This window comes from Staurois parvus, unplaced genomic scaffold, assembly GCF_062004578.1.
Source record: "Staurois parvus isolate SC_StPar_1 unplaced genomic scaffold, SC_StPar_1.0 ptg000019l, whole genome shotgun sequence".
Lineage (NCBI taxonomy): Eukaryota > Metazoa > Chordata > Amphibia > Anura > Ranidae > Staurois > Staurois parvus.
In genome coordinates, this window is record NW_028317815.1 from 15,675,901 (window position 1) to 15,690,837 (window position 14,937).

Consider the following 14,937-nt stretch of genomic DNA (forward strand, 5'->3'; position numbering starts at 1 on the left):
AAAAAATTTCCATCCTGTTCCTTCTATTTTTCTCATCACTACAGTCGAAAATGATTGCCAACATGAGTACACTATTAGAGAACTGAACAAATATTTGAAAATGTTTTGTCCGTATCGTTAGTTTTAAAGTTTTAACCACTGTAAAATGTAACCTATTGTAAAAGTAGAGCTCTTTTTTTCATACAAAACATGACATTTCAGCAGGGTCTAGATAAGGTCATATAGTTCATGAATTTCATTGATGTTCAGGTCCTCCTGTGAGCGGAGCAGAACCCACACTCTAGGGGTGGGACTCCAGTAAAGTACACAGGGAGGTGTGGGACTGCTATCATGTAATGTGCACTGAGCATGTGCATGGAGCTCAACTTCCAGCTTTTTTTTGGTCTGGGAAAAAAAGAAATTCCACAGTCATCTAAGAGGCACAGGAGGAAGCACAGCTCACAAGGCAAATATGCTCTTTATTACATAGTGTCTTTGTGATTGCACAAATTGTTTTCTAATCTTCCCCTAATTTTACAGAAGAGAGCTGATCAAGAAAAGTTACCCTGTGTGTCCCCAACCAAGGAGGACAATGGTGCTAATCCAGGTGCCAGGACTTTTCCTAGGTAATGACAGTAGAATATGTGTGTATTGAATGAAGGTCATCTTGACTGACTTAGAATAGTATGTGGAACTGTACAGTAATGTTGCTGACGCTTACAGCATTCGGTTGCTATAGTTTGCCTCAAAGTTTAAGACTTTTTATATGACCTTTAGGATTTACTTGAACTATTCAGAATCTCTATTGTATTGCATACAATGTGTATTTTAAATGCATTTTGTGTTTGCATTACCTAGATGGTATGAAAACCGTTATATATTGCCTACTGCTGTTGGTTTTCGTGCTATTTCTTACATTTTACTGTATGATGCCTTTAAAATGTTCCCATAATGAGGCAAGTTAATCTTGTCTCCCATGTGTGACGGAGAGGTTTCAGGTGGTCTTTATTAAAGGAAAACTAGCAGGGTGTGTCAGGCAGGGGTCTGTTCCCAATTAAGTTGTGTAAGATGCATCCCCCAGCGTCCTGAGTTAATAACTAACTGAATCTCTTATTATGCATGAAGCAATCTCAGCTATGTGAAAAGAGTGAGAAAAGTTAATTTTCACCATGAGAAAGTTATATATTAGTTCATGGCTCACATTCAGACAAGTACGGGTATTGTTTTCTTTAGAATTATTTGAGGAACCACTAAGTTCAGCATGCCCTTTTAAGATTTCAGTTTCAAAGCCAGTGAGCCGTGACTGCTGTTTGCAGAACATGATCTGCCATTCTCATGGTAAAGGCACATACAATAAATCTGTGTTAGGACTTTATTTTTTTATTTTTTTTAACTGAACTTCTCCAATTTATCAGGGATACTCCCTATGGAATTTGCTGACTTTCTAGCCTAATTTTCGAGTGAAACAATACTGCATCTGGTTTAATGACTTGCATTTGAAGGAAAGGAGAGCTGAGGGTTGTGGTTGGGTTGTCTTTTTGATCCTGTTCTTTCAGTTTTTTCTGTATCATGAGAAACTTCATGTAAACTTACTTTTCTTTGTTCTCGAGATACATTTACTTTGTGAATTGCAGTTTTTAACAATATATGCCTCAAAAATAGTTCAAACATGATTCATTTCCTTTTATGGGTACTTTTGAGCTTAACAAAAGAGATTTACATCCTGTAGAACTAAAATGGTTAATTACCCCCAACAGTGGGGGTAGGAAAGAAAAGCAAAATCAGCTCTGCAAGTCCTAACTGCTTTGTAGATAGGGTTTGAAGGGAACATTGTGTTTGAAGCTTCCTAGCTTTATCCTCCCATCAAAAGGCATCATCACCTAAAATGAATAAGATGAACCAGCATGTATGTGCTAAAGAAGCCCTTGAAGCAGGAGTGCATACATCAGTTAGGTGTAGTCGTGGTCTGCACATAGAAGTGCTTCTAGCACCAGTACAGTACAACGTTTGGCCAGCACTGCTTTAGTCCTCATGCACACTTTGATGTTTTTACAGCTGCTGTTTTTGGCTTTTGATGTGTTTTTCTACAGCCAGTAAACTCCCCAGCATGTTATCCTATGTCTCCATGCACACATAGACTGTAATCAACGGTTTTTTGGCAGGAACGTTTTTTAGCTGGGAAAAAACCCAGGACTAGATGGTTTCTAGAGGAGTTTTTAGCTGCGTAAATGCTCAAACGCTGAAAAATACGGTAAACCAGCGTTGTTGGACCTTTTTTGAATAAAATAATTTTTTTTTTTGTGAAAAAAAAACCTCTAAAAAACGTGGCTAAACGCTAATACAAAAACGCTGAAAAACTCACGTTTTTAATGTGACTTTACACAGCTAAAGTTACCATCATTATTAAACCACCCAGTGTGCATGGAGCCATACTAATAGGCATGTAGGGGTTTATTTACTAAAGCTGGAGAGTCCAAAATCAGACTCCCTTCTGCATAGAAACCAATCAGCTTCTAACCTCAGCTTGTTCAATGAAGCTTTGGCAATGAAACCTGGAAGCTGATTGGTTTCTATGCAGAAGGGAGTCTGATCTTGGACTCTCCAGCTTTAGTAAATAAACCCTGTAGTGTCAAGGCACTCCTTGTTCTGGGCAGAAGACATGAATGGAGATCTCTTTTATATGTGCTTGTCCAGAGATCAATTTACGCATGTAGGGGGAGATCTATTAAAATTGCATGGTGCAGCTCTACATAAAATCCAATCCGCTTCCTGGTTTTATTGTTAAAGCCTAACTGAAGAAGCTGATTGGTTACCATGCACACCAGCACCAGATTCTGAGTGCTCCAGTTTTAGTAAATCTCCCCCATTGGATTTATGAAGTTGATCATTCTCCATAATATTTGCTTAGGTGAGCGTCTGATCTTCTTGTCCATTTCTGTGCTCAACTATTCTTGTAACCCAGATGGAGGGAAGCATGCAGCCTATTTCCATTCAAGTGCAATGTGCTTGTCTGACCTCACCCGTCATAGAAATCTATCTCATACAAAGCAAGATCCAATTGTTGTATAGCTGACTGTAACGATATAGGGCCCATTGACTTTGTTCTATAGTTTAATGCATATATATTTCATTTTATGTTGTAGTATTATTATTATACAGGATATGTATAATGCCAACAGTTGGCACAGGGTTTTACAAAATAAGGGATACAGTTACATTACAGTTCAATATAGGAAGGCCCTGCTGATGAGAACTTCCAATTTAAAGGGAGGGGCAAGTACTAAAAAGGTAATTATATATTACAGATACTTATATAGTGCCGTCAATGTACGCAGTGCTTTACATATATATATATTGAACATTCACATCAGTCCCTAACCCTCCAGGGGCGTACAATCTACAATCCCTAACTCATATTCATACATACACATACTAGGGCCAATTTAGACAGGATTCAATTAACCTACCAGCATGTCTTTGGAGTGTAGGAGGAAACCGGAGTACCCGGAGGAAACCCACACAGGCACAGAGAGAACATGCAAACTCCAGGCAGGTGGTGCCGTGGCTGGGATCCAAACCAATGACCCTAGTACTGCCAGGCGGAAGTGCTAACCATTTAGCCACTGTGCTAAATGTACATGAGGTAATAAGGCCTCATGTACACTGCTGCTCCTAATTGTGAGTTTGTGAGCTGTTAATTTTTTGCCAGAGCCCCTGAACTCAACTCATTGAAAGCCTGTGTCCATTCACACATAGGCTTTTATCAGAGTTAAGTAGCAGCAGAGTTTAGGGGCAGGTAAACGTCTGTCTTCTCAACGCAGAAGAATAGTGTTTAGGAGAGACATTTCTTGGCCAAAAAACACCAAACGCATGTAAATGTGCCTAAGCGCTAGCCATGTTTAGCGCTTGGGTGTTTATTAATTTCAGTGGTAAGTACTGTGGTCAATGAAATGAATAAATGTCCAAGAGCTAAACTCAGCACTTTTGTTTACACGCGTTTAGCATATTTCTGCCACCAGTAGCGTTAATGTCTACGGCCATTCCAGTGTACCTGTAGCCTAAATGTGTGGGAATGAGTTGATGGAAAAAGGAAAAGAACAGTTTTAATGCGGAGATGAAATAGGTTTCCATGAAGAAAAGCTGAGTTTTCAAGGATAACCGAAAGATAAGAGTAGGTCTTAGCAGGACAGATTGGGGTAGAGAGTTCCACAGGAAGGGAGAGGCTCTGTAGAAGTCCTGGAAGTGATGGGGGGGGGGGGCTAGAGAGCATATTGCCTAAAGGCAGCCCTTGTATTTCGAACCATATAATGAGATGGCAAAATCCTGCGCCATATGTGTATTGTGGTGTGCTGTAATATAGCTGTGTTTTTGTTTTTTTAATTGTATATGTGCATTGAGGTACCATTCAAAATGAGTTTATTTATATGTTAAACAAAGCTGTGTAAATGCTACTTTTATTACAACACTTTTTTTTTAGTTTTACCTTCGGTTCATACCTAAAATTGTTTTCTGCAGAAACGCAGTACAGTCCATTTAACATGATTTCCTATGGGACTTGTTCACACCTGTGCGTTTTCACCCGGAGTGTTTTTTGGAAAGGGTCAGGGACTTTTTTGAACGCAAAAAGTTGCGATTTTGTTTCTATAGACTTGGAAACGCTGTAGAAAAGCATGTATTAGATTTTTGCCAAACCCTGCAAAGCGCATCAAACCCGCAAGTGCATAAAAGCAAAACACAATGCACAAACGGCACGAGCGCAACCTCCATAGGTGTGAACCTAGCCTTTAGAGAGGAAAGGGATTAGAACAGCTGTCAGGTTTTTATTTATCATAGTAATATGAGCATCATTGGGGAATCATGGAGATTCACACTCTTCTATTTGTGAAAAAAAAAATGTTGGGGTAGTCTCCAAAAGAAGAATAGAGAGCAAGTCCTCCAATGGGGACACTAGTTTTGGGGACAACCAGGAATTCCCTTACTTTTGGAGGGATTTCCTCTCTCTTCCTGTTGTGGCAATGGGACACAGATAAAGAAATATCACAAAAGGACACATATGGCAAAAAATTGCTGGGTTATAACCTTCTCTTACTCTATCCAAACTGGAAAAAACTTGGCTTTAGTTCTAATTTATGGTATTCCACAAGAATGTGTATCAAGCTTTTATTAGTATAGGAATGTGTGCAGCTGTGCTACAAATAAGGCAAAAAGTATATATGAATCAATTCTAAGGGGTGATGCTCATGAGCAGGATGTCAGCTTACTGCTCTCTATACTGTGTGATGGTATACGGAGAAATACCTTTTGCTAGAAATGTTAGTTGCCTAATTACACATCTTGGATCAGTTTGTGTTGGGCATAATACCAGATTATCCTATTGGCTGTCCTGTACTATCATATTTTGTCTTAATTTGTGTGTCGGGGACGAGTTTATGTGACACTTTAACATTTTTATTTTACCCTTTTACTGTTTCCTTTGTGTAGGTTTATGTGCTGCTTCCTTGCTGCAGGGGATTTGTTAGAGTGCTCTTTGTCTGTGTATGTGTGACTAGCAGCAATTAGAGGTATTTAATTGTCAACGCACCCAGGAATTTTACAACATCTGTAACTGTCAGACTGTAATATTTTAACACCTTCAATACAGAACCCCTTCTTGCCAACATATATAATTGGACTGGCTGTGAACCTTTTCCTTGCTGTGCTGAAAATGTACATAAAATATATGATTTTAAATACAGCACAGTAGCCTAGTGGCTGTCATTCCTTTCTTACAGCACTGAGGTCCTTGATTCTAGTCCCAACCCGGACCCTACCTGCATGACGGTTGCATGTTCTTCCTGTGTGGGTTTCCTCCTCCTGACATCTAAATTGTCCCTAATATGTATGTACGTTGGGGATCTTAGATTGAGGGCAAGGAATGGCCCTAGTATGCATATGTATTTGAGGTAGGGGCCATATGGTGGCCATGTGCTCTTCAATTTGTTATTTGATCAAAACCATCTAATCCACAACCTTCGCTTATCTTTTGATCATTTAGTCCTCATGCACACTGGACGTTTTTACAGCTGCTGTTTTTGGCTTTTGGTGTTTTTTTTTCTACAGCCAGTAAACTCCCCAGCATGTTATCCTATGTGTCCATGCACACAGACTGTAATCAATGTTTTTTGGCGGGATGTTTTTTGGCTGAGAAAAAAATACCAGGACTAGTGGGTTTCTAGAGGAGTTTTTTAGCTGTAAAAACCGCAGTAAACCAGCATTTTTGGACATTTTAAAAAAAAAAAACCTCTAAAAAAAGCAAATGTGAAAAAACACAGCTAAATGCTAATACAAAAATGCTGAAAAACTCATGTTTTTAACATGACTTTACATGGCAGTGTGCATGGAGCTTTAAGGCAAGCCATAGATGCAGGAAAAACAAATCGCTCGATTTTCCCCCATCTACACTGACTGTGAATCTCTCCCTGTTGCGTGCAAAAAATCCAACAGGCTGGTTGTACTGAAGTTGATCGATGGATCAACTTCAGTACAACTAGCCTGCCCATAGATGGATTGTATCTATGCCATTCCCTACTGAACAAGCCGAGATTTGATCTATCTGATCCAACTTTTAGGCTACGTTCACACTAGCTTTGTCAGCAGGCAGCAGACAGGCATTTGGGAAGCGTTTTTAATGCATTCCAAACACCTCTGAAAATTCTGCACATTGCAGCACATAGTGCTGTTCACACGTAAGTGTTAGTGTCGCGGCAAAACGGACGCCTATAGTTGAGTTAGGAGGAGTTGAAGCCTCCTATTCAAGTCTATGGTGCCGCTCCGCAAACGCCTGGCCAGCATTTGTGGTGTGGTTGCTGCGTGGTTGCGAGGCGTTTGCAGAGCGTTAATACCATTTAAACTTCATTATAGGCATTTGTGGGGCATCTTTAACGCTTGGCAAACGCCTACCAACCGCATCAAAACCGCGCATACTGTGTTTTTGGAGTGTTAAAAATGCTTCACAAACGCAGGTCTAACGCTTGTCAAATGCTATAGGGGCGTTTGGCAAGAAAAAAAGTCAAGTGTGAACAAGCCCTTAGACTCCATTTCAACCGGATTCAATGAAACTGAATCATTTGGCCAGAGTGGAATATTTTTGTATCAGCCAGTGCAAGAATCCAACTGTATTTTGAGCAATCAGATTATGAGATAATACGGTGGAAACAGAAATGTGAATAGTAACTTACGATCATATCCAACTATTGTTCAAAATCTACTTCTTGTATGTGGCATATCGATCAAATGGGTTGTTATACGTCAATTTATTCCTATTGAAAGAGATCGATTGGAAAAAAGTTTATCAAACTGTGCTTGGCCACCATTAGATTGTTGGCTCTTTGAGGGCATGGAATGGCTCTAGTGTGGGTATGTACTGTATGTCAGGATTGTTAAAGGCAGAAAAATGTGAATGTTCACTATGTAAAGTATTGCCTATATACTTGTAATAATTAAATAAATGCAGCAGAGCAAAGAACAATTAGGATGAGCAAAGTGCAGCTGTAACAGCAGCTAATCAGATTATTAGCTCAGCTTGGCAATTTTATGTTTGTGAGGTTGAGATGCAGCTGTCACTCAGAGGATAATGCCATGCATGACAAGAGAACATTTATTTGATCTGGTTTACTGTACTTATGCATTTTTCTTATGTAGTAGTATGTCTAGGTTCACATATGTGCGGGTGGTGCCAGTGCGGATCCGCACAAAAATCCGTGCAGCTGCACCACCCAAATGGAAGAATGCGGACCTGCAGGCTGGTGCCATTAATTCTAATGGCACGCCGCCCGCATTGGAAATTGCAACCGCATTGGGAACCGAGGTTCCCGCGTGGGCTGCGTTTTCCAAAGAAGTGCAGGGACTTCTTCCCTGCATGTCCCGGGGCACAGGAGTCCATTCAAATGAATGGACTCTGGTGCCCGTGCAAAAAAGGCGTCCCTCACGGCCGCATATATGTCAACCAGGGCTAAGTCAGATGTCTCCTTGGCACCAACTCGTTGAATTAAGTATAAATCTCTGATGCGTGCTAATAGAATATCTAACATTTTTTTCCTTTTAGTTTTACTGTTTGGAGTTGCCCATCCTCAAGAACCAGAGTTCAGCCATGGATGTGCTGAAGGCAGCTGCTACCCAGCCACCGGAGACCTGCTGAATGGAAGGGCTCAGCAACTCCTTGCATCTTCTACATGTGGTCTCCAGAAACCAGAGTCATTCTGTATTGTTAGTCATCTCCAGGTAAAACCTTCTTTTTCTGATCCTCTTAACTTTTAGCTTGTTTTCCACACATTTTGTAAGGATTTTTTCCCATGAAATATGAGAAAGGGAACACAGACACACTCAACTCCTAAGGGGGATCTGCAAATCTTCCCAGGCAGGGATGAAGCTCTCCCCCTCAGCATTCCCCATTAAACAAAAAACATCTGGCAGAGGAGGCTGGGTGTAATGTGAATATTCACACACACATGCATTGTTTGAACAGTTGCATCTGCATAGTGTTTCCTGTCCCTGTTTACACTGCTTTCAGCCCTCTGTTGTCTGGATTAACTGTGTGTTCTCCACAAAGCCACAGAATAGCGACCCCCTCCATTCCTGAGATCAATCTACAGGAACATTTTCCTTAACTTTATTCAACCTTCAGATTTTTAAATATAAGTAGCATGTTCCTTCTATCCAAAACTTTTAGGGGAATATATCCAAATTGGAGCAGGGCAACCAATCGGCTTCTATGTTTCATACTCGAAGGTTAACTGTACAAGCTGAAGATAGAAGCTGATTGGTTGCTCTGCACAACTGCTTCAAATTCTGTCTGTTCCAGTTTTTTGATAACTTTCCCCCCCCATATGTTTTTTGTTTTGAGTGGAGGGTAACATAAGCAAGTTATTTACAGTATGAGGTTGCAAATGGGTTTATTTTACGAAAGGCAAATATGCTGTTCATTGTGTAAGAGATGTTGCACTTTACAAGGAAACTTTCACCTTTGGCCAGGCTCACATTTGGCCATTTCCTGCATAACATGTTTGCGCGGGCACAGCAGTCCATTCACTTGCATGAGCTGCTGCATCTGCAAGAAACGCAGGAAAAAGGTTCCTGCACTTTTTCAAAATTGCAGTAATACTGAGACCACATTTTTGAGTTTCTTGCAGCCAAAAATGCATTGTGTTTTCAGATGAGTGGAGATTCCATTAAGAATTAATGGCACCCTACATGTCTGCTTAGAGCAGGGTATTTTTGCCTGTAAGTGATTGCATATAGGAGGGAGGGGGCAGCTGCACTAGTGTGAACCTAGCCTTAGTGAATATGGTAAAGTTTTTATTTTGCAAAGAATACCCAATGACATGCTAGGAAAAGGAGAAAGCAGCATTTTTGCTTGTATATGATTTGATGATGGAAGACTCTTAGATTGTAAGCTCCAAGGAGCAGGGCCCTCCTAACCCTCTTGTATTGTTGCTGTATTGTCTCCCGTTATACTGTAAAGCACTGAGCAAACTGTTGGTGCTATATAAATCCTGTATAATAATAACAATAATAATAATAAGCAAAGCTTTACCTCATTCATTAAGCTCCTTTGCAAAGTGAAAGGCGAGTCTATCTTTCCTTTAGTACATCAACCCCAAAGTGTTTGATTATCCTTTTAGAAGTGTGATAAAGATTCATTATGCAGCTGTGACCAGTTAAGCACAGACAACCACAATTAAATATCTTGTTGCCTAGTCCGTGTGCTTGAAGCCCACTACACAGCACATCCCTGTCAGGAATCAATGCAGTGAATTCAGGTGATAATAAACATTCATTATGGTTCACTGCTGCTACATTCAGAGTATGTCTGAGAAGTCCATTGCAGTTCAGACCTATCCTGCATGTTTGTTAGTCCCCATTCAGATGGAGGTGATTAGTTCTGTGGCCCATATAGGGCCAGGTTCTGCCTGCACAGAGATGCAAAGGTGTTGTGTGCAACTCCATGCCGGTAGTCCATAGATTTCTACTGGAATGCATGGGTTCAATGACAGTCGCTGTGTCCCAATGTTACACCTGTGCGGGTGGGGGTGCACAGCCCCAAATGCACTGAGGTTGGGTTCGGGGAAATGCACCAGCATGGATGCCACGTGTCCCAATAACCATCTGTGGACTACCAATCCAAGGATCAATGCAACACCTGTGCATCCCTGTGCTGGCAGAACATGGCCCTACACAGGCCACGGAACTAATCGTCCCATGTGAAAGAGGCTTCACATCTGTCAATGGTGACAGAGGTGAATGATGTAAGGGACAAAGTCCAAAATACAAATCTGACAGGGGTTCTACCCTGCTCATAGAAAAGCGTTGCTGTTGGGAGAGTTCTCCTCACCTCCTGTCTTGTAAAACCTTGTCAGCAGGACAGTGAGGATAAATTGTATCCCGGGTATCTCAGCGGGGAATGTAATCCTTCCTCACTCCTATCCAAAACTAAGAAAAAGTTTTAGATTGACGTTTTAAGTAAGCAGGCATTGAACTGCATTTGAAAAACAGTCCCAAACACTAGAATACCTGCATGCAGTTTGCATGTTCTCCCTGTGCTTGTATGGCTTTCTTCTGGTTACTCAGGTTTCCTACCACATTCCAAAGATATGCTCATAGATAAATTGGCACTATGTGTGTGTATGAATGTGAGTTAGGAACCTTTTAGCATGAATTGTTGAGCATGTAAATCAAGCCATCAACTTAATTTCCTATAAGATTCCTTCATCCACACAAATGAGGTGGTAAGTGGAATCCTCCCCAGCAGGACAATGCCGTTGTCAGAATGCCCTGATCAGCTGCTGCAGCCACTGACTGAGAGAGGTTTTCCAGCATGCCCCTTCAACAGAAGTAAATGAAATAACCGACTTCAAGCATGGAATGCCACACACTGATCAGAATTTGGATGGTCCCTACTGAACCGGCCAAATTTCAATCAGTGTATGGCCAACTTTGGACTTTTTCCCTATTAGTCCACAGAACAATGAAAGAAATCTAACAGTGTATGGTCAGCTTAACACTGTTGATATGTTTCGAACTGAATTGATGTCCCTTTTTGTATGAAAACCAAATAAAAAAAAAATAAACACTATTGATATGTTATCAATTATGAGTTACTTTAAGCTGGTACATGCAATAAGCTTTTTTTTTTTCTTTCTTTTTTTTTAACCCAGTGGGCTAAACAAAACACACAGGTCATTGCTTGCAGCCATTGACTGGCAGCCCTGTTGGATGCTGGTTTTCCAGCATGCCCATTCGACAGAAGCCAGTCATGAGCTGCACAGACGGGCTGAAAGTTTCCCTGTTTCTACAGTACTGGCTGATTTCATCCAATATTTATTACCTAGCATTAGGCATCACAACAGTGAAATGAAAAATCACCTGTGGAGGCCATTTATTACTATAACGTTTGCTGTCTTCTACATATAAATATGAGACCTTCTACGTATAAATACGAGACCTTCTTCCCAAGTGTCTGTGCATGATCCTTTTGTTTTGTAGCATTTCCATAGCTCTGTTATTGTCTGAACTAAATGTAGTTTCCTAATTAGTTTTTAATTCTGACCACTTCCTTTTCTCTTGAGCCATGTTACAGATAATGTCTCGAAGGAAATGCTTATGTCATTCCACTGCTTAGAACTTAAATGGTTTCCTATTTTTTACAATTTTTAAACTAAACCATAAAAACTCTTCAGATTTTTTTTTTTAAGAGTTTTCTGCTTTCAAAAAGAAAGTTGGCTACCTTGGACTTGTGGTCTGATACTTAGTAAAGATGCCCCCTCACTTTGAGCTAAATGGAATATACCGTGTTTGTATGGTTAAGAAGCAGTTTGAAGGCTGTCAAATCACCTAGCGTGGCTACTTTAAATGGCATGAAACAGCTTGTGTATTGGGAAGAATTTTGGAAGAAGTATCTCAAAAACATATAATATCAAGTGAGTTATTCAAGTAAGTGATTGTATGTTCTTCTTCTGGGTATATGCCATCGTTGTCTTTGGAGCATTGAAAATCACAGTTATGTAGAAAGAGTGTCTGATCAGAGTCTGTCTGATCAAAGCCTTCATTGCCTGTCAATCTGTATTACACTTTATATGACATATCTTTTGGAGGGTCTTGTGTATTGGGAAGATTTTTGGAAGAAGGATCTAAAAAACCAACATATTATATCCAGCGAGTTATTCACCTACTGAGGGTAAAAGTAGGAATTGTGGTCACTGGATGGACACATGGTCACTTGGGGCATGTTTTTGAACACTTTGATGTGAGTACATTACCATTAATTTTTGTTATGTATTGAGGATAATGCACTATGTGTTGTTTAATTTTTTGAGGTATAAAAAGAGGAAGAAGAGTAATCTTCTCTGAGAAAAATTGGAAATTGTTGGGAAATATGAAGATATCACCAGTTTATATGGGACTTTATGGAGACTTTTTGGGACTTTTCTGTTGGATGTTATTGAACACATTTTGATTTTGGACTTTTCTGTTGGTCGCTATTGAACTCATCTTGATTTTGGACTTCCTGGGTGAAAGTATTATCGTGGCAGCCAAGGGGACATTGTGGCTACTGAATATTTGTTATAGGAGAGTGTGGTCTATTCACACAGTGTATTTTGACTGTTCAAATGACTGATCAGTAGTGAATTACAAATGTTGCCAATTCACTTTAGACTGCTTTCTTTTTCCAAGTAGAAAACCTCTTTAATCCCTTCATGTTTTGTACCAGCAGCACATACTATTATTTTTTTGGCCAAAAACATTTGCAGTCATGCCCATGCAACTTCCATTTTTGTTATGCACAATGCACCCTACAATATATTTTCTAAAAACAAGAAAATACATTGAAATTTGTGTGCTGCTTGCCATCCGTTAAACCCATATCTGTTGTTATCAAAGGTCTTTCATTAGAAAGTTAGCTTAGAAATGTGCTATTGTGATAAACCAGGTCATGGTGCTGTGAGCAGGGAAGGGGCAGTCTAGCACAGTGGAGGGGTCATTACACTATCTACACAGGAAGGAGATTATTATTCATGGCCCAGTAATCCATGGTCATATGGTGCAACATTTTTCATTATACTAGTAGAAAGTGAGATAAAAGCTTTATGTCAAGGCCCTTTGTAGGTTTGACTGATATTTACCCTCGCTGTGACACTTTTTTCTATAATGGGTTTTTTCATAATTTGAATGTAATTTAACAAGACAAGGAAGACCTAAAGTTCAAATCTGTGTAATGGTGGAATCAACTAAAGTTCAGAATTAATGACTGGTGAAATATGATGACATTGTTGCTGTTTTGCCCTTCTTCATATGCTCATATCTCTTGACCGAATACCTTATATGCATGTCCAAGGTCACTTTGTATGCCCCTCTTTATATACAAATTAAATGTGTAAAACTAAAATAATGTGTTTTTAAATGGCTAACCAATGGCTTCCTTTTGAAATAGATGAGTCCCAAACAAACAATGGGGTCTACTAAAGGGCAATAGGCTGTTCACCTTGAAAGGGAATTTTCCCCAGCTTAATGAGTGAGGTGAAATTTCATTTTTGCATAGAATACCCAATAATCAAGTGCAAGGAAAAATATAAAAACAATTATGAAAAACTTTGCAGCAATATCTGACAAACAATATTGATACTGATATTAATCAGTCCCAGTAAGTGAAAATAAAGTGTAAAGTGCTATAATTCTTGATTGTGAACTGCATGTACAGTAGCAGGTGCTCCACTGTGCTCAGACTGGTGCCCCACATGGACTTACACTCAGCATCATCCCATGACCACCTATCTCTAGGATGATCGTTTACGCTTTTGGGACTATCCCAGTGTGCAGTGTAGCTAATGGTAATTGGTTGTTCCTCCAAAAGTGCTATGTCAAAGCCAACTCTTTCCTCTCCTGTTGGGTTCTGGTCTTGTAAAAGGCATATGGCAGCACACAGGTGGACATAACAATGGTCCGTGGTATTCACTTACAATGTTGTGTTTATTATTTCACAATTAGGACTGCTGCAAATGGTTATTTGTTATTATGGATTATACCCATACGCGCAGTAGCACTTTTAAAATTTCTCATAAAAAAAATTGTATTCACATAATTAGATGATGGAGGTCAGCAGAATTTCACCTCAATCACTTAACTCTGGGGCAGCTTCCCTTGCAAAATATACAGCCTCTTTTGGCTTTAGTAAATCAAACTCAATATTTACAATGCAATATTACTGCTAATATTTGCATAGCGTTGTATATAAATCAATTGGGAAAATATTACATTGAGCAGCGTTGCTATTTCAAGGTCTTGACCTCTCTTATCTACAATGTGAAATCTGCTGCTGAATCTTAATAAGGTTATCCTATGTGCTGGTGTAGAAAGGCAGCTGCATGCCATAAAGGATGCCCACCCAGTATGAACATTTCCCGCACTATAATGCCATATTGATCATAAAGCTTTTCCTGATCACATCTGCCTTTAGTTATAAACAAACAACAGAATAAGACAAAATTTGTGTTCAAGTACTTGGCCATTTCCCAGGACAAGGCAGTTTTGGTGATGTTGATTTAATTCTCAGTTTGTTGTATCTCACTTATTCTTCCTATATATTTTGTTACCTGTTTTTGTCATAATGTATCCTTATCAGACTCTATTCACACTTGTTTTTTTCTAATCACTGAAAAACTGTGAAAAATACACATTTTTCTAGTAACATGGAAACCTGTGTTTATCTTTCCCAGGATGAAAAGAAATGTTTCACATGTGACTCACGAACACCCTATAATGCTGTGGATAATACAGAAAGTCATCGCATTGAAAATGTAGTCACAACTTTTGATCCAAATCGCCTTAATTTGTGGTGGCAGTCAGAAAATGGTAAGGCTTGGCTTTATAACGTAGAGTTTTGGGGGGACTTTTTTAATCCCTTAATCATAGTTTTGATTACTGTGT

At 39.6% G+C, this 14,937-nt stretch overlaps 1 protein-coding gene across 1 annotated transcript in view; it reads left to right on the plus strand.

Annotated features, from left to right (window-relative positions):
- Positions 1 to 362: 362 nt before the first annotated feature.
- Positions 363 to 14,937, plus strand: part of LAMB1 (laminin subunit beta 1) — a 63,218-nt gene continuing 48,643 nt past the window's right edge. The window contains exons 1-4 of the mRNA XM_089685102.1: positions 363 to 445; positions 520 to 605; positions 8,063 to 8,238; positions 14,727 to 14,862. Coding sequence (XP_089541228.1) covers positions 572 to 605; positions 8,063 to 8,238; positions 14,727 to 14,862 — 346 coding nt within the window. The 5' untranslated portion in view covers positions 363 to 445; positions 520 to 571. The remainder of the gene's footprint in view (positions 446 to 519; positions 606 to 8,062; positions 8,239 to 14,726; positions 14,863 to 14,937) is intronic.